The sequence below is a fragment of the Ursus maritimus genome, unplaced genomic scaffold, assembly GCF_017311325.1.
Source record: "Ursus maritimus isolate PB19 unplaced genomic scaffold, ASM1731132v1 scaffold_21, whole genome shotgun sequence".
NCBI lineage: Eukaryota > Metazoa > Chordata > Mammalia > Carnivora > Ursidae > Ursus > Ursus maritimus.
In genome coordinates, this window is record NW_024424564.1 from 7193275 (window position 1) to 7212201 (window position 18927).

Sequence of the window (18927 nt, forward strand, 5' to 3'; positions counted from 1 at the left end):
CACCAAGGAGCCTCTTAGATCTTGACGACCTTGGCCGTCTTTATCTGACAACGAACCTTCGCTAGAGAGAAGGCGAGAGGGAAGACCCAAGCTCAACTCAATTACCAGAAAGGATGTTTTCATTTGAATGAACTCTACCCAGTTGTTACCTCCCCACTCCTCTCCGCTAACTTAACCCTTCTGGAGCGGCGAGATGCTGGGGTTCAGGACGAGGCGAAACGGCTGCCAGAGGCCCGACGGGCTGGGGGCTCCCCGGCGGGGCAATCTCCACTGCCGCCCGCTAGACCCCGGGAGGGGCAACCAGGGCGGGGACAGCAGCGAAAGTTCCCCGCTCTGTTCGGGTCCTCCCCAAAACCCGAGCGAGCCGAGTGGGGGACGGGTAGCCGGATCACAGAGGACTTGGCAGTTTCCGGGAGGTTGGGGAAGCGCCCCAGGGCACAGCCCGGCCAGACGCAGTCTTCGAAGTGGGCGTTCTGGGTTGCACAGACACCGCTGGGAAAGGGCAGGCGCCTGGGAGGGCCGGCCGCCCCACCCCCACCTGCGGCCGCGCTGGGAGTGCCCGAACCGCTTGGGCACAGCCCCGAGCCTCCCGGGGAGGGGCACACGGGGGAGGGCGGGGCCCCGGGAGGCGGGGTCGCGAGGCGCTCCGAGGCTAAAGCCGCGCCCGGAGCCCGGCGGGGAGGCGGCAGGAGGGGCCGGGAGGGCCGGAGTGAGCGGCGGCCGCAGCTGCAGCAGGACGGCCCGCCGGCGGCTCGGGGCCGCGCGCCGGGAACCTCGCGGGGCGGGCGGGCGCGGCACCCCCTGCTTGGCCGCCTGCGCCTCGGGGAGGCGGCCCGCGCGCGACGGGGCCAGCAGCATGAGCAGCGGCTACAGCAGCCTGGAGGAGGACGCCGAGGACTTCTTCTTCACCGCCAGGACCTCCTTTTTCAGGAGAGCGCCCCAGGGCAAGCCCCGCGCCGGCCAGGAAGTGAGTGGCACGCGCGGAGGGCGCAGCAGCCGGCGCTGGTAGCTCCGGGGATCCCCGAATCCACGTGTATCTGTGGGGCGCGCCGGGCATGCCCGCGGGAAGGAGGAGGGGGGCGGCCGAGAAGGGGCTTCTGCCTTTGGCATCCGGGGGTCGTGCTTGGAGGTCGTGCACGTGGGCGTGCGGGAGTGCGCAGGGGGCGGCCAGGGCGAGGGAAGGAGGTGGAAGGGCAGGAGACCGAGGGCCCACTTCTGCCTTCCGCGCCAGATGGCCTCTGCGGCCCTGCTTCGGGCGGCGGGCTGCGGGAGAGCAGTTCTGAGAGCGTGGAGGCGTCCCTGGCCACTCCCGGCGTTTCCTCTCTGCCCGGGCAGTCAGTGGTCGGGGGCCTTGCCTCCGGCCTCCACTGGGCATCGGTTCAGTGGGCAGTGAGGCCCAGAGTGGCTTGGGGGCCCTGTAATAGCCAGGGGTGGCGTTGGTGACCTGGCCTCCTCTACCTTCCGGGTCCAGCACCTTGGTGGTGGGGGCGGGGACGATAGCAGGCGCTCTCTAGATCTTGGTTTCGGGAGTCAAGGTTGTGCGTGTCCTGCAAAGTCAAGTTTATGAGTGCCTTCAGTGTTTTGCAAACAAGTTCCGGTGCTAGGTAAATACCAGCCGGCGTGAGCTGAGCCTTAGGCCGGTTTCTTCCTTTTTTGGAGGAGGCATGCCGTGGGAAGTATGACTTGGGAAAAGATGGGAAGGGAGCTTGGGCCGGTTTCGCCGACCCGGACCGTGTTTTCCTGGAAGGCTTTCCCGAAACGGGCCACTTGGGGTGGACTCCTCAGTCCCGTGCGTGAACCCACGGCCTCCTGGCCCTGGGAGGCACACCAGGAAGCCCTGCCAACCCAGCCGTGCTCACATCAGATTAGTGAAGGCTGTAATGGAACAAATTTGTTGCTCTTCAACAACGGGCGCTCACCAGACCGTTGCTGTTAGACTCCGTCCTGGAGACTGGAGGCAAGGAAAATCGTTCAGGGCCGGATGATGAGTTATGGGAGGGGTGAGGACGGAGTATGTGTCAGGGTTTCCTCGCCAGACCTTTTAAGTTTATTTAACCACTTTCTGAGGTCAGATTTCTTTTTATGATTCGGAAGTTCTAGTCTTTTCAACCTCTTAACTCCCAAACCAGAAGGAGGGGGAGAGGGGATGGTGAAGGGCAAGAGTGAAGTCAAGTGCCCTTTATTCAGTAGCGGGTAATCCTGAGTAAAGTTCTGGGGCGGTAGTCTGTCCTCTTTATTGTTTCTAAGGCTTAGGGCTGCACCATTTACTAGTCACTTTGAGCGATGGCTTAGCTCAAGCTGCTGTAACAGATAGCATAGACTAGGTGACTTAAACACTAATATTTCTCATGGTTTTGGAGGCTGGAGGTGGATCTAGGTCCCCGGCTGGTTTTTTGGGTTTTGGCAAGGACCCCTTCTTGGCTGGGCTTCCTGGCTTGGAGCCCGCTGACTTCTTGCAGTGACCTCCTATGGAGGAAGGGCTAGCTTTCTTCCTCTTGGAAGGACGCTGATCCCATCGTGGGGGCAGCCCTCAGGCCACATTATCTCCCACAGGTCCCACCTCCTGGCATTTAGGGCTTCATCATAGGAGTTTTGGAGTGGGGGTCCAAAAACCTTCAGTTCATAGCAACTGATCCTTTATTTTCGGTAGAGTGTATTTTAATGGCATGAGTTTGCTCTGAGGTTTGGAAGGCAGAAATACTCTTCCTCTCTGTCGGGGAGGAATTGCTTTTCCTTGTGCTTCTCTCACTTGGCTCTTCTCTTTCTTGGCCTCTTCTGTCTCTCTCTCCTCTACTTCGTATTTTCTCCTGCCACTTACTGCTGTCACGATTTGACTAGAACTTAACAGAGGTGGTTGTGTTCGTTCGAAGTTGATTCCAGAGGTGGCTCTTCTCCAGAAAACTTGCTGGTTCTCAGATTCTCCAGGTATGTGATGCTCCTTCACAAGGGCCACAATGTCCAGGTTAGAATTGGGGGAGAATGTTTTAGTGCTTTAAAAAATAAAACAACTCCCCCCCCCCGGTTTAGACATACAGGGTTTCCATTCATTAATCTAGCATATATATTATATAATGCAACTTATTTAGCTTTTAGAATTAGTCTAACATTATGTAGTTTGTAGTATTGTACTGAAAATCAGGACAGTAAGACCTAGTTCTTGGCTTGAAGGGCTTGTTCTGTATATTCTGAAGCTTTATTGCCTGTGTGTTCCCCCTCCTAACATAACACATGCAAGGTGCTGAGTTATGGGACTTACTTGCCAGGTGGCAGAAGTGTTTGAAACTGAATTTTTGTGGGCATTTTGGTTAAATTGAATGTGTTAAATTCTTGATGACCTTTGTGAGTTAAGAAGTAAAAAACTTACAAATATAAAGCAAGGTATTCTAAGTATAGAACGTTTCTTTTACCTAAGGTTAGATAATAGATACGCCTTTTTCATTTTATTTATTTTCTTTTTATTGTTTTAAGTAATCTATACCCCCAGTGGGGCTTGAACTCAGGACCCTGAGATCAAGAGCCAGCCAGGGGCCCTGCCTTTTTCATTTTATTATGCTGGTGATTATAAGAATAAGATAAGAGTTTCTAACAAAGCATAAAAGTGAAATTGGTCCTTCTCTAGAGAGGTGGAAAGAGGTTGCCATAAGGATCTATTACTGATAATAGTATTTTTGTTGTTGTTTTTTTGGTGCTGAAGCACCTGGTGAACAAGCCAGGAAAATTCAGTTTCTAGGACTCTTGAAAATAACCAGAGAGAGCAAGATATTTGTGGTAAATGCAGGTTGGAGAAAAAGGGGGAGGGGGATGAGGATTTTCTTCTCTTCTCTTGCCAGGCAAAGGAACATAGCCCAACTTCTTTCTGTCTCCAACAAAAACAAAAATCTTATGGATATAAAGAAGATACTAGTTTTCTTCCTTATGGTGGTACCCTCTTTAAAAAAAAAAAAAAAGGCTTAAAAACCTGTCTGGAGGATATAAACAGGAATGAGAGGTGGCCTTTTCTGTGGCATTTGGATGTCATGTTTATTGCTGTATCCTTGGGGCCTCCGCTGGTATCGGACACACAGTGATTGCTCAGTGAATATTAGTTGTATGAACGAATGCTTTCCTGGGTTGAGAATTGGCTCCTTACAGGTTTTTCTTTTTTTTTTTTTAAGATTTTTATTTATTGATTTGACAGAGACAGCCAGCGAGAAAGGGAACACAGGCAGGGGGAGTGGGAGAGGAAGAAGCAGGCTCCCAGTGAAAAAGCCTGATGTGGGGCTCCATCCGAGGATGCTGGGATCACGCCCTGAGCCAAAACGCTCAACGACTGAGCCACCCAGGCGCCCCATCCTTACAGGTTTTTCAAATGTACCTTATCTTATTCTCCCAAGAACCCCCTGGAAAATTAACTTAATGAAAGGTAAGGCCTTGTTAAGTGATTCACCGAATGGCCCACATACTTTCCTTTTTGTTAATTCTCAAAAAAAAATTTTGAGAAATAGAGCGCATGCACCTGTGTGTGCAGGGGGAGGTGAAGGGCAGAGGGAGAGAGAATTTTAAGCAGGCTCCACGCCCAGAGGGAGGCCACGTGGGACTCCATCTCCCAACCCTGAGATGATGGCCTGAAATCAAGAGTCAGATGCTTAATCAGCCACTCAGGCGCCCCCCCAACTAAATTTTAAAATTCGATTTTCTTTTTGCAAATATGGACATCTATAATTTAGGATTTTCTTAAAATGTCAACCCCCTATTCCACATACATGTTCGTCAGTGTTCAGAATTCATGCTTGTGGATCCCCTGTTGTTTCATGCAGAACCAAGAATGTGGGCAGTTCTATAATTCATAATTTTCCTTTTCTACACATTCAGACTTCCAAGAGTAGAAAATGACTAAAATTATTAATCTATTGGAACATATCTTTCTCCATAGCTAAGGTAATCACTTTTCTTTCTGAACCTTGGCTAGTTAATGGGAATAAGGAAATGAGACACTTTTTGTTTCAGCAGAATAGTTAAGAGGTCTTTGAAGATTTTATTTATTCACTTGAGAGGGAGTGAGCAAGTGAGAGCCGGCGTATGAGCTGGGGGGGAGGGGCAGAGGGAGAAGCAGACTTTCTGCTGAGCAGGGAGCCCGATGCAGGACTGGATCCCAGCACCTTGGGATCATGACCCGAACTACAGGCAGACGCTTAATTGATTGAGCCACCCAGGTGCCCCGAATAGTCAAGAATTCTTAAAATTGTCTCTGAACCACTCACACTTCTAAAGAAGTTATACTGCAGAATTGTTTAATAAGGCAGGCCTGTGTGACTCCGCGTAACAGGTCTCAAGTTCGCCCTGTGTGTACTTATTATAATTTAAATGTTTTTCTGACTTGCTGTTTGGTTCTGTGTCTTGCTGCTAGAATCAACAGTAATGAGTTGCACTGTTTCATTCAGTGTGTCCATTAGAAGCTTTGGCGATAAACCACTGGGGGTAAGAGAATAATGGTTTACAACCTCAAAGGTATTTTGGCTGTACTAACTCTTACTCTAATTTTTGATCCCTATATTATTGAATACAGACATTCCCACCAGCCCTTTTGCCTGGTGCACGGTGATTTGCACATTTCGTCTCCATGTCTGATAAATTCTGGTTTTACGCAGTACGTATTAATCCATTGGAATTTTGTGTTTGTGTGAACAGAACTCACAAAGACACATTCCTTTTAACTCAATTTCAAGAGAAAATTAGTCCCCTCTTCTATGAACGATACATTCTTTACCCCGTTTCTTCTGGCTAACTTGCAAGATTTGGATTCATTTGGAAAGCAGTGACACAAAACATTTATGAAAAGAAAAGCTAAAAATACCCAATAATGTGCTTATTCTTTTTAGACTTCTTTTGGCAGTCAGTGCATGTCATACTATAAACATTCATTTTCTGGGAGAAAAAACCAAGGCAGACCAAATGCTTTCTAATGTGACGTGGTCCCCAGCTCTTAGCCCTGAGCATCAGCTCTTGTGCCCCCTCCCCCCAGCTGCCCCCATAAGTAGCTGTCTTTTGATAAAGTTCCTGGTTTGAGGCTTGCTTTTCACTTCTGATTTGGCTCAAGGCCATTATGGGGAGGCGGGGGCTGTCCGAAGCAATGGTGAAATGACAGGATAGGATAGGAGATCTATCCTGCAAAGGAGCGCTGTTATATAATGTATCTTGCCTAACTTGGCCTGTTTGTATCCTTGTCTCATGGAAGAGCTCTGTACAGTGCCTAGGAAGAGGTTTAGTTGTAAGCAAGCATTAGCAATGTGACAATGCCCTCTCCTTGTTCACTCTGATACAACTTTTAAATAACCGCATGTAATGAGGACTCTAGTCATACTAGCCTTACTTCCTCTCAAGATTCACATGATTCCCCACCACAGAACCTTGGCCTGGGATTGCTGGTTTCCATTCTCCTTCCCATGTTAACTCACCTGTCCCCTCGGAGAAGTCTTCCAGAACCACCACTCTGAAGTAGGTACCCCGCCCCTCTTAAAGCCCTCTGCTCTTTCCTTTCATAGCAAAAATTGTAATACATTGTTATATTTAGTTGAATGAGGACAGAGACTGCCATATTCACAGAGCGCAGAAGAAATGCTCCGTGCTTAGTAGGTGCTTGAAGGAATGAAAGCCTACTGATTTTGGATGGAAGTCGCAGTACTCGGTACTGTAAGTTTTCCTTTATACACAAATGTACACAATTTTTCCCCCTCTCCTAGACCATAAGCCTCCACGGTGTCTTACGCATTAGTTGTCATTTAAAAATAGATTGGTATTAAGTGTTATTACTAGTTTAGGTATAATTCACTTCATATATTTTTCCTCCTTATTTTAAGAAAGCCTGTCATTCATTTATTCAATAATTGAATTTATTTTATAAACAATTTATTTTTGCAATGAATGTATTTACTAGAGAGAGAGTGTGCTTGTGCCTACAGGGGGAAGGGGCAGAGGAAGAGGGAGAAGCAGACTCCCTGCTGAGCAGGGAGCTGATTAGGGGCTCAGGGCCTGATCCTGGTATCCTGAGATCTTGACCTGAGCCAAAGGCAGATGCTTAACCAACTGAGCCTCTCCAGGTGCCTGGAGAGCAGAGGGTTTTAGGAGGGAAGGGGTGCCTGTTTTATTTATTTATTTTAAAAAGATTTTTAAGTAATCTCTACACCCAACACGGGCTCGAACTCAAAATCCTGAGATTAGGAATCACAAGCTCCACTGACTGAGCCATCCAGGCGCCCCCATTTAATAATATTTTTTAAAAAGCTTACCAAATAGAACATCTCTCTTTTTCTTTGACGAGCTTGCTCCTTTAGTGCAAAGGAAACTGGTACGTGTTGTTTTTCAGGGAACACCTCTATTGTGTAGAGTGTGGTAAAGCTATACGTCTGTTTAGATGGCCAAGTTTACTGAGAAGGTGTATCCCTGTAAAGCAAGTCACATTTTCCTGTTGACATCTGTCCAGAAACTGTAGATGATTGTGTTCCAACAGAAACCTCATCATCCTCAAGGATATGAGATCCATTAAACAGAGTTAATATTAATACCACTAACCGGAGTTTACCAAATTCTTTCGAATGAGGTTTTCCAGGTTTTTCTTAATAGTTAGCTCTGGTTTGACTGTCAGTTGCTAGTCAAATGGTTTTTGTTTACTTGTTAATTTTTAATTTTTTTTTTTAATGGAGAGGGCCAGAGATGCGGTAGGAAGGATATCCCAGCCCATAAAAAATGATTAAAATGTGATATGCTTGTAAAAATGTTATGAGTAGAAGAGACCATCATTCATTCTAGATCTATTTATTTGCTTTAGAGAGAGCGCAAGAGCGGGAGAGAGCTCACACGCAAGTGGGGGGAGGGGAGAGGGAGAGACTCTTTTTGAAGCAGACTCCCTGCTGAGGATGCAACTTGATCTCACTACCCATGGTACCATGACCTGAGCTGAAACCCATTCGGATGCTTAACCAGCTGTGCCACTCAGGCGCCCCTAGAAGTGACCATCATTCTAAAACTGGACAGTCCAGTATGGTAGTTACTGGTCACATGTGATTGTTGAGCGCTTGAATGTGGCTGGCCTGAATTTAGAGGTGCCGTAAAGTATGAAATACACACTGAATTTCCGAGACAAAGGAAAGAGAATATAAAATAGAGTGAATCAGAGTGATTGTTTAATATTGCTTACATGTTGAAATAATATTTGGGATATGCTGACTTAAATTAATTTTTACCTTTTTAAAAAATACGAACATATAATGTATTATTTGGTTCAGGGGTACAGGTCTGTGATTCATCCGTCTTACACAATACGCAGCACTCACCACAACACATACACTCCCAGTGTCCATCACCCAGCCACCCCATCCCCCACCCCCTCCGCTTCAGCAGCGCTCAGTTTGTTTCCTGAGACCTGTTTGTTTCTTAACGTGGCTACTGGAAAATTTAAAATTATGTATGTGGCTCACATTCTGTTTTCTGCTGGACAATGCTGTTTGCTAAAGCAGAGCTGCAAGCTCTTGCCAGGGCTTTCGATCTCCATCTTTAGTGGCTGCAGATGTATGGATGGGTTGCCAGCCATTTGCTGGGAAGATTTTTCTTCGTGAAGGGGAACTTGCCTTTTACTGTTGGGAATAGTTCTTCAGCCTGTCTTGGGTCATGCATACCAGCATTTTGAGGTTATGAAACTTGTGTGTGGGCAACTTCCCTTTTTTCTGACCTATGAGCTGATAGGATAAAACTGTCCTAATGGCATTTCAAACTGCAACTCTACCTTAGGTTTACAGAGGATGGTGTTCATTATTTCATAGAGTATTAAAACAGCAAGAGTAATACGCATTTTATGGACTGTAATTGCTAACTGCTGCTACATCATTCAGTCAGCTAAGAATAATTTACTAATTATATATTGCAGCACTCAGTGTTTTTTTTTCCCCCAGATGCTAAACAGAGTGAGATAATTGGAGGAGGAAGGATGAATTTAGGAATTGGAGATCAGAAGAATGGATTGAGAAGATCTGGATTTAAGAGGTTTTAGTAAGCAATCAGCAAAGTGTTTTTCATGAAATTAATGCAGGTTAGACAACGTGTGTGTTAAGATTGTAAGGTAGTTTTCTAAATTCCCGTGTTCACGGTATGTTCACAATGTGCTTGGCTGGTGCTAGGGTTTTGGTGAACAAAACAGATAGAAACCTGCTCTCAAGTTTAGGTCGTAGTCTCAGGGCGCCTGGTTGTCTCTGTCAGTGGAGCACGTGACTCTTGGTCTTCTGGGTTGTAAGTTTGAGCCCCATGTTGGGTGTAGACCTTACTTAGAAATCTTTAAAAAAAATTTTTTAGGGGTGCCTGGGGGGCTCCGTTAAGTGTCTGCCTTAGGCTCAGGTCATGATCTCAGGGTCTTGGGGTCTTAGGATTGAGAGCCCCCCTCACCCCGCGTCGGGCTCCCTCTGCCACTGCCCCTCCCCCCTCACTCTCGAGCTCTCTCTCAAATAAAATCTTTTAAAAAAAAAAACTTCGTTTGTAGTTTGTATTCATCATTTCTCATCCATGTGAAGAACAAGATCTTAGTCCAAACTTTGGCTCTCATCTTTGTTTTGTATGTGCTAAAAAGAAATAAGTAATTTTTCATAAACCTGTCATTTTTACTTGCAGGATATTAAGGTTTTATGGGTAGCTGGAGCAATAGGTTTTTGAAGTTTTTTTGAAAATAAGAATACTATAAAAATCGCCTCATGTATAGTTTGGGGGAAAATGGTCCATCATCTTATTATCCTAATCCAAATACTGTTTGCAGAATTGTTTCCTAGTTTTTTCGTTTGTATTTTTTTTTTTTTTTTTTAAATTTCTACAGCCGTTGTAGGGCTAGAACTCATGACCCTGCGATAGGAGTTGCATGCTGTATGGACTGAGCCAGCCAGGTGCCCCTCATTTGTCTTTTTACATACATATAATCCTACTGATTCTTTTAAATCCCATTTTAAAAAAATTGTGGTAAAATACACCTGACCTAAAATTTGCCATCTAAACAGTTTTTGTTGTTCACATAAACCATTTTTAAGTGTTCAGTGGTGTTAAGTACCTTTTCATTGTGGTGTCTCCAATTGCCAGAACTTCTCCATCTTGGAAACTGAAACTCTGTCTCCATTAAACTGCAACCCTCCCCTCCCCCATACTCTTGGCAGTCAGCATTCTGTTTTCTGTTTCTATGCATTTGACTATTCTAGGTAGTTCTTACAAGTGAGGTCCTACAGTATTAGTGTTTGTCTTTTTGTGACTGGTTTATTTCACTTAGCACGATGTCCTTAAGGTTCATCCGTGCTGTAGCATTTGTCAGAATGTCCTCCCATTAATGGAAGATTCTGCTGGATGTATATACCGCAATTTGCTTATCCATTCATCGGTCCGTGGATATTTGGATGCTTCCACGTCCTGGCTGTTGTGAATAATGCTGCAGTGAACATGGGTGCACAGATATGACTTAGAGACCCTGCTTTCAATTCTTTCAGGTATATACCCACAAGTGGCATTGCTGAATTGGTAGTTATATTTTTAATTTTTTTAAAGGAATTCTGTCCTGACAAATTTGAATCTTGCTATTTAAACTTAGAATTATGAGCTCTTTCTGAATGACTTCACCTAGCACAGCTATCGTTTTCATGTCTGCCTTGTATTTTATTGAATAGGCATTATATTCCAAATATTGGAAGACTGGAATGTTTCTGATTTTTTGCTACTATACATAACAGTGTGAATATTTAGAGCGAGAAACCTTTTCCATTATGGATTAACTTTTAAGGATAGATGTACAAAACGGAATTTTACTTTGCAATGATGGTACGGCCATTTTTTTTTTCTTTGTATGTTGACTTTTTTTTTTTCTTTTTAAGATTTTATTTATTTATTTGATAGAGACAGCGAGAGAGGGAACACAAGCAAGGGGAGTGTAAGAGGGAGAAGCAGACTCCCCGCCGAGCAGGGAGCTTGATGCAGGACTCCAGGCTTGATCCCAGGACTCTGGGATCATGACCTGAGCCGAAGGCAGACGCTGAACGGCTGAGCCACCCAGGCGCCCCTATACCTCTTAGTTCTGTATCGCTAATTGAAGTCTGTATTTTTAACTAGTTTCTTTGTACCCTTAGCTCCACTGGGTATAGTCATTAAAACAGAGGGAAAACTGGGGCCCCTGGCTGGCTCAGTGAGTAGAGCATGCCACTTTCCATCTCAGGTTTGTAAGTTCAAGCCTCCCTTTGGCCCCCCTAGAGTTTCCTTAAAAAATAGAGGAAAAACTTTGTAAAGGCACCTCATTGTTATTTAATTGCATTCCTTTAACCAGTAAACTGAATATTTTTCTGTACTTCTAAGTGGCTCTTCCTCTTGGTGTGAGCATTGTTCATGGCCTTTGACCATTTTTCGAGGTAGGCAGGAAATCTCCAGAGAGCGCTGTTCTTCAGTCGTTTGCATACTTAGCTGGTAGATGGTTCCCCTTTTTTTGTGGTCAGCTAAACTTCAGGTTATTTTTGACTTACTGTGTTTGTTCCAAAGGGACATTACATATTCTGGCATTTTGAAATACTTCACAGTGTATCTCAGGCTGACATCACTGAAACTTGCAGCAAAAAAAAAACCAAAAAAAACCACAAAAACACCAAAACACCACTTTACTCCTGTAATTATGACACAGGAAAGGCATTACTAAGAAAGCATCAATGTCCTGTGAATACACTATGGAATACAGAGGGTGGGAGCTGGATGAAGTGTCTTTTACTAACCATGTTTAAAAAAAAAAAAAAGGTGACTGAAGGTGCCTGTTTATCTTTGAATTTCGATAAATTTAGTGCCAGTTTTCCAACCACCCTGGTAGAATTCAGAGGAACCTAAAGTTTACAAATAGACCAGGTATTGAAAAGAGGATTGTAGGACAAACTAAAACCCCCAACTACCGAAGAGGATTTTTATACTGTTTGCTTATAAGCTTATTGTCTTTTGTTGAAACATTACAATTAGATGGAATCTGGCATCACCGTCTACTTTAAGGTTTGCCTGTGTTGAAAATTTTTGCTTAATCTTTTATAATCTGATTAACTCCTAGTTTGCCCTCATTTAATTTTTTTTCTTCAGAATATTTTAATTAAGTGAATCTTTAAAGATTTGTAAGGAATTATTTCTGACTTTAGATAGATCATGAACCCTCCTTAATCCTCATATTCTTAGAAAACTCAAACAAGTTTACTCTGAAAATTTCCTATAAATGCTTGTTTCGAGGAATCCTTTTCGATATTTTGCCAGCGAAGTCATAGAAATTTATGGTGTATCTGATCACGGTTCTCAAACAGCAAACCAAAAACTGAAAAACTTGTGTGAAAATAGAAAACAAAATAGCTGTATGCATTCCATAGGAGGAAAAAAAATACCAATATTAAAAATGAAGTTTAGCATTCCACTGTGTTTTACAGTTTATGGAGCTTTCCAAGGGACTTAAAATGCAGTTGATTTATTTGGGCTCTAATTTCAGTGGAACTTGGAGATGAGAAATTAAACCAACAGAAGTTTTTATTGGTTTATACCTTCTGCAGATATCAGATTTTAATTGCCTCGCAGAGGTGAATTCAGGGATATTTGACTGGAGTCCGTCATTTCCCAGCTATGGGAAAATGTAAATATTATGTAGGTGGTTTAAAGAAACAATAATATTACTTTTGCCCATTTAAGGTCTGTTTCTGTTTGTTTAAACAGGCTTGTGGATCGCTGTTTCTTGCCAGTTTTCCTTTGGGGGGAAGTTACTGCCCTTTCAGATCTCTCTGAAGTTTGAAAATTGCTCTCTCTAATGACCGGCGCTCTGGCCACGTGGTCAGTCGGTTGGAAGGGGTGTGGTGGTGGGGCTGCTGCTGTGGCTGAGCCGAGCTGGGGTTTGATCCTTGGCTGTCCTGTTGGGCTCGGTGAGAGGACGTGTGTCCTATGAACTGTACCCAGAGCATAATTATTCCTGCCATTTCGTGTGGAGGATTGGAGCTAGGTCCTCTAGCAGAAGGTAGTTCCTTTAAAAAAGGCAAACATAGCACCAGTATCAGCAAATCAACTTAAAATTCATTCTCGCTGGAGTAGTTCTGTGCAGTTTTAATTAACAGTGGACCTTGATCTTTTGAGGTGAGGGCTATTAAAAAAGAAAAAAGGAACTGGATTTTGTTATGGGCTAAAAGGGGGTGTGTGCTTGATTGATGACAAGCAGCTGTGTAAGGCAGCCTGGGTTTAAATCCGTGCTAGCCAGCCAGTGTCTTGGGCAAGTCCTCGCACCTCTTCAAGCCCCGATCTGTGAAGTACCAGCATGCTTGGAGCATAATAAGCTGGAATCAATATTAGCAATTTAAAAAAACTAGCTCTTTATTTTTAAAAAGTTCTTCTTCCATATACAGTCACGCACTTCGTTAGAGTTTTGGGCTGAGTGGAGGGAGATTTGAAGCCAAAGAATGAAAGGTGGCAGGAAATGAGGTGTGTCTCTTTGGTTTTATTAACCGAAATAACTGGGAATCTCTTTGTCCTCCATCGGGAAGAAGCTTCAGTCCTTCCTGGAGGCTTAATTTTTTTTTTTTTTTTTAAGCCACTTTCAGTCTCACTGTAGTTCCTTTGTTTTCTGGGAAAGGGGTTGTCTCCTGACCAAGCCTGAGGCCACCTATCAAAGTCTTCACCCAACTTCTTTTTTCCCTTAAAGCAAGTCATCCCAGTGAAAAGAGAATGACCAGGCCTGTGAAAATGTGGTTCTTTTGTTTAAGAGTTTATGGATAGGTTAACAGACCGAATCTTTTTCTTTTAACTTCTCTGTTTTCCCTCTCTTACCTGCCTCTGGTGCAGGATTTTGGCTGCAGAGTTCTCCTCAAGGGTGCCAGCTTGACCTGGTGACAAATTTTGCTTCTTCCTGGGGACTTTCCTTTTTCCTCCAGAAGGTGTAAATCGCCTTGTGCTCACTGTTTTGTTTCTGGTTTTCATGAGATCAAATCGAATGAGGTAATGCAGGTGAACTGTGTAAAGTCACTGCAAAGGCCATGCTGCGGCTGTCACTGGAATCCCATCTCCACGCGCTGTGGCTGGGTCCCCGGCCCTCTGGTCTTCCACCCACAGTGTGTCAGCGCTGCTGGACACAGCCACGGTTCCGAACCAAGCCCGCTTGTGCGCTGTTCGAACGCAGGCATTAGCTGCCCAGGGAGTCCCGTGGTCTGCTTGGCAAACTCTTCCGAGTTCGTTTATGCTCCATAAAACTGGCATGAGTGTTGGAATCTGGTGGGAAACCTCTTCCTTTGGACCACGTGAGCCTCTTGGGGTTTGCTCTTCCCTCTCCGTCCCCAGTCTGGCCTTGCTTTGGTTGTGTTTCTTTCAGTAAATTGGTTGTCTAAAACTGGCCTTATATTCTTAATGCCGCTGTGAATATTTTTAATCAGTTGAATTGTAAATTAGCTGAACTGTAAATTTTACTGATACTCTTATGTTAATATTACCTACTTACGCGTATAAAAAACTTGGGTCATTAACTAGCATGTGAGTACATGCTCAATAAAGGTTAATTATTATTTTTAGTAGTATTAGCATTATTAAAAACAATTTGCTAGGAGATTTTACTAAGGTAGTGTGATATGGTAGAAGAATCTAGGGATCTAGAATTGGGAAATCATCTTGGTTTTGAATCTCTGGTAGCTTTGAACAGTTTCCTTAACTTGAGTTATCAGCTTGTTAATCTTTTTTTTTTTTTTTTTTAAGATTTTGTTTATTTGAGAGAGAGAAAGAAAGCCCACGCATGCCTGCTCGAGAGAGAACATGAGCTGGGGGGGAGGCAGACTGCCTGCTGAGCGGGAAGGCTCCATCCCAGACTCTGGGATCCTGACCTGAGCTGAAGGCAGACGCTTGACTTACTGAGCCACCCAGGCGTCCTCAGCTTGTTAATCTTTATTTTATTTTTATTTTATTTTATTTTTTTTTTAAGATTTTATTTATTTATTCGACAGGATAGAGACAGCCAGCGAGAGAGGGGACACAAGCAGGGGGAGGGGGAGAGGAAGAAGCAGGCTCACAGCAGAGGAGCCTGATGTGGGGCTCGATCCCGTAACGCCAGGATCATGCCCTGAGCTGAAGGCAGACGCTTAACCGCTGTGCCACCCAGGCGCCCCTCAGCTTGTTAATCTTTAAAACAGTTGTTAGGGGTGTGGAAAGTGTTCCTAGGTTATAAATTGTTACATAATTGCAAATATGACTGCATCACCGGTATGTTTAGAGACTACTATAAAATTGTTTTCTTAATATATGCTGTGTCCTATAAATTGATTTTAAATTTTCAACCTACAGTAGTATTGGAGGTAACACTTCATAGTTACTGAAAAATAAGTTTATCCTCCCATCTCACTCATGTATGTCTATTTTTATCTGAAAGGTAGTGATTTTTTAAAAATTGTTATGTATTTATTAGAGAAAGCACACATAGGGGGAGTAGCAGGCAGAGAGAGAAGCAGGCTCCTTATTGAGGAGCGAGCCCAGTGCAGGACTCGATCCCAGGAGCCTGGGATCAGGACCTGAGCCAAAGGCAGACGATTAATCGAATGAGTCACCCAGGCGTTGCAGCAAGGTAGTGATTTGTATTTGGGGACCTGAACATTTTACATCTAAGCAGCACGTTTAAATTAGCTTATGAATGGTGTTTATGAAGCACTCTGATGCTTTGGAGAAAGATGGCATCCTAGCTCATTATTGAATGAATGCATCGGGGGCTTCGAGTAAATTTAGTTCTGAGCCTTCCAGATTATGCTGTGAGCTTCACGAGGGCGGACCATGTCTGTCTTGTTCACCATTATATGTTCATTGTTAGTGGGGTACTTGTCCGAGGGCACAGAATGAGGTCTGTTGTTACTTTTTAAAAAGATTTTAAGTAATTTCTACGCCCAACGTGGGACCTGAACTCACAGCCCCAAGGTTAAGAGTCACAGTAACTGAGCCAGCCAGGTGCCCCTGTTATGTTATGTTATTTATTTATTTAATTCATTTATTTGTTTGTTTATTTTTAAAGTAGGTTCCAGGCCTAATGTGGAGCTCCAACTCATGACCCTGACATCAAGGGTCACATGCTCCACCGAGCCAGCCAGGTGTTCTGTTGTTATTTATTTATTTACTTTTATAAAGATTTTATTTATTTGATAGAGACACAGCGGGAGAGGGAACACAAGTGGGGGGAGTGGGAGAGGGAGAAGCAGGCTTCTCACTGAGCAGGGAGCCCGATGAAGGGCTCCGGGATCGTGACCTGAGCCGAAGGCAGCTTCATGAATGACTGAGCCACCCAGGCGCCCCATCTGTCGTTATTTGTTAATGGACCACCTGGTTTTCATTTGACTGGGTTTGTGTCAGAATCATAATCAAGAAAAAGAAGTTGGGTGAAGGCAGTGAAACATGTTTCTTTCAGGGGGAATAATGGTAAAACAATGGTAATAAATTCTGTGTCATGTGAAAGTGAGACTTTTAGTTGAGATAGAAAATATATTGGGCTGGGGATGTGGAGACCTGGGTCCTAGGCCTGTATTTTGTTCCTAAGAGGTAATTTTGGAAGTTAATGGTTAATTGATTCTAGACCTGAATTCCTGATTGGAGGGAAAGTAAGTCTTAAAAGTGATAAAAGTCTTGAAAGAGATTCTGTGGAATGTATTGAGATGCCAAATGAATGAGTTTGGAAACAGCTGTATTAGGTCATATCTGGTTGGGCGGGGTTGAACTTAAGTGAATTGGTTAGTCATTGGTGTTTGAGAAATGAGTAGAATATGTACAATTCTTTCTTCCTTTCCTTTTCCTTTTCTCTCTCTCTCTTTTTTTTTTTTTTTAAGAGTTTTTATTTATTTGACAGAGATAGAGATAGTCAGCAAGGGAGGGAACACAAGCAGGGGGAGTGGGAGAGGGAGAAGCAGGCTCCCAGCGGAGGAGCCTGAGGAGGAGCCTGACGTGGGGCTCGATCCCAGAACGCCGGGATCACACCCTGAGCCAAAGGCAGACGCTTAACGACTGAGCCACCCAGGCACCCCTCTTTCTTTTCTTTCTTTCTTTTTTTTTTTTAAGATTTTATTTATTTATTTGAGAGAGAGTGCTAACCAGGGAGAGCACAGGGGGAGGGGAGAGAGGGAGAAGCAGGCTCCCCATTGAGCAGGGAGTCTGGGGCTTGATCCCAGGATTCTGGGATCATAATCTGAGCCGAAGGCAGATGCTTAACCCACTGAGCCACCCAGGAACCCCGTAGAATTATTTCTTTTCCTGAAGAGCTAATGTCTAGGGAAAGAAATAAGGGGGTCCTGGGTGGTTTATCGAATTTATATAATAGTGCCCTGTATAATAGTGCCGATAAGAATGGGTTTTGCGCAAGCCAAAGGGAACACTTAATTGTTCTGACCTATATTGCAGGAGTTATAAACCTAGTGTCAAGAACTATTTAAGAAAGAGCCCACCAGCAATGCCACACTCCTCAAAAACAGGGCAGGATGAATGTATGAGAGTCCTGTGCTCACGGAGAGTGCTGGGCCAGCGGGGGTAGTTACTGTGCTTCCTGAAGGGTGAGTGCTTGTAAGCAGGTGCGCACTCCTATCTGGGAGTGAGGAAGTGTATTCATTTCCTTCAGAAGATTAAATTTTGTCTTTTGTTTCCAGTGTCTCTTTTATTCCAGTTGGTCTGCATTCACTGTTCCCAGGTAAACGTTCCAAATAAATTTCTTTTAGCGCTATAAAACATCAGAGTCGTGTATCCAAATGTGAGGCTTCCAGAGGCTTCTATCCCTTTGCCCACATCCTGTGTAGAGTGCCTTACTCAGCCTTTCCATTCACTGATCCATGGATATCCAGTTCAAGGCTCATTTCTTACAATGTCTTGTCCTCTGATTGCTACAGGTGTATTTAAGTATTGCCTTTCTGACAAGACTGAAGACTCTTGAGGGCTAGGGGCCTTTGCTTTATCGAGGCCATATTAAATGATTTGTGAGGGTGGTGATTAACTTGATTCATTATTGAGACTTTCTTTCCTGGGAAGAATTATTTTTAATCTGAGCGATTTATTTAGAACTTTCATCTGTTTCTAATTTCATACAGACTTCATGAGGTACTTCAGCAAGACCCTAGAAGGAAAGATATTTCTTTAAAATTGGACTGTTATTTATTTATTTTAAAAAGATTTTATTTATTTATTTGACAGAGACAGCCAGCGAGAGAGGGAACACAAGCAGGGGGAGTGGGAGAGGAAGAAGCAGGCTCATAGCAGAGGAGCCTGATGTGGGGCTCCATCCCAGAACGCCGGAATCACGCCCTGAGCCGAAGGCAGACGCTTAACGACTGAGCCACGCAGGCACCCCTAAAATTGGACTTTTAGACATTTGAGGGATTACTGAAAATTTAGAAAGATGTAACTGTGACTCTAAAGGTATGGACTGGGTGGAATGGTTCCTTTTAATGTGAAGAGTCTGAGGTTTTCTCCTATTAGCTAGAAGGAACATGCTTAAATTTAAATTTAAATTTAAATCCATGCTTTTAGTCATGGAAATCATGAAAAACTATTTTTCTAGTGACTCTTGTTCTTTCCATTAAATACATCCTAGTGTCCTTGAAATTCTGTGGTGTTTTAGATTTGGAAAATGTGTGATGTGATAATACGGATGGCAGATTTCATAGCTGCTCACATTTTGTGTTTTAATTTGAAATGTTGGCTGCACAAAAGGAGTCTTGTGTCAGAATGGTTTATGTGAACTCACATGTTGTATTGGCATTTTGTGGCAAGTTGAGTACCAAGACTCCAGACCCTTAATGTTACAGTTATTAAGCATTATTTGAAGTATCTCTGAATTTACATACAGGCATTACATTCATTTAGGCACTGATTGATTTTTAACAATTTTAGTGATCAAAAGGGAGAATGTGGGCTGAACTATCAAGTAATAGATTCCCCCAG

The 18927-nt window shown here is 44.0% G+C and overlaps 1 protein-coding gene across 1 annotated transcript in view; it reads left to right on the top strand.

Annotated features, from left to right (window-relative positions):
• The first annotated feature begins 817 nt into the window (after positions 1-817).
• RASSF3 (Ras association domain family member 3) overlaps positions 818-18927 on the top strand; it is a 68509-nt gene continuing 50399 nt past the window's right edge. Inside the window, exon 1 of the mRNA XM_040637225.1 lies at positions 818-967. Within this exon, the coding sequence (XP_040493159.1) occupies positions 857-967 (111 nt within the window). The 5' untranslated portion in view covers positions 818-856. The remainder of the gene's footprint in view (positions 968-18927) is intronic.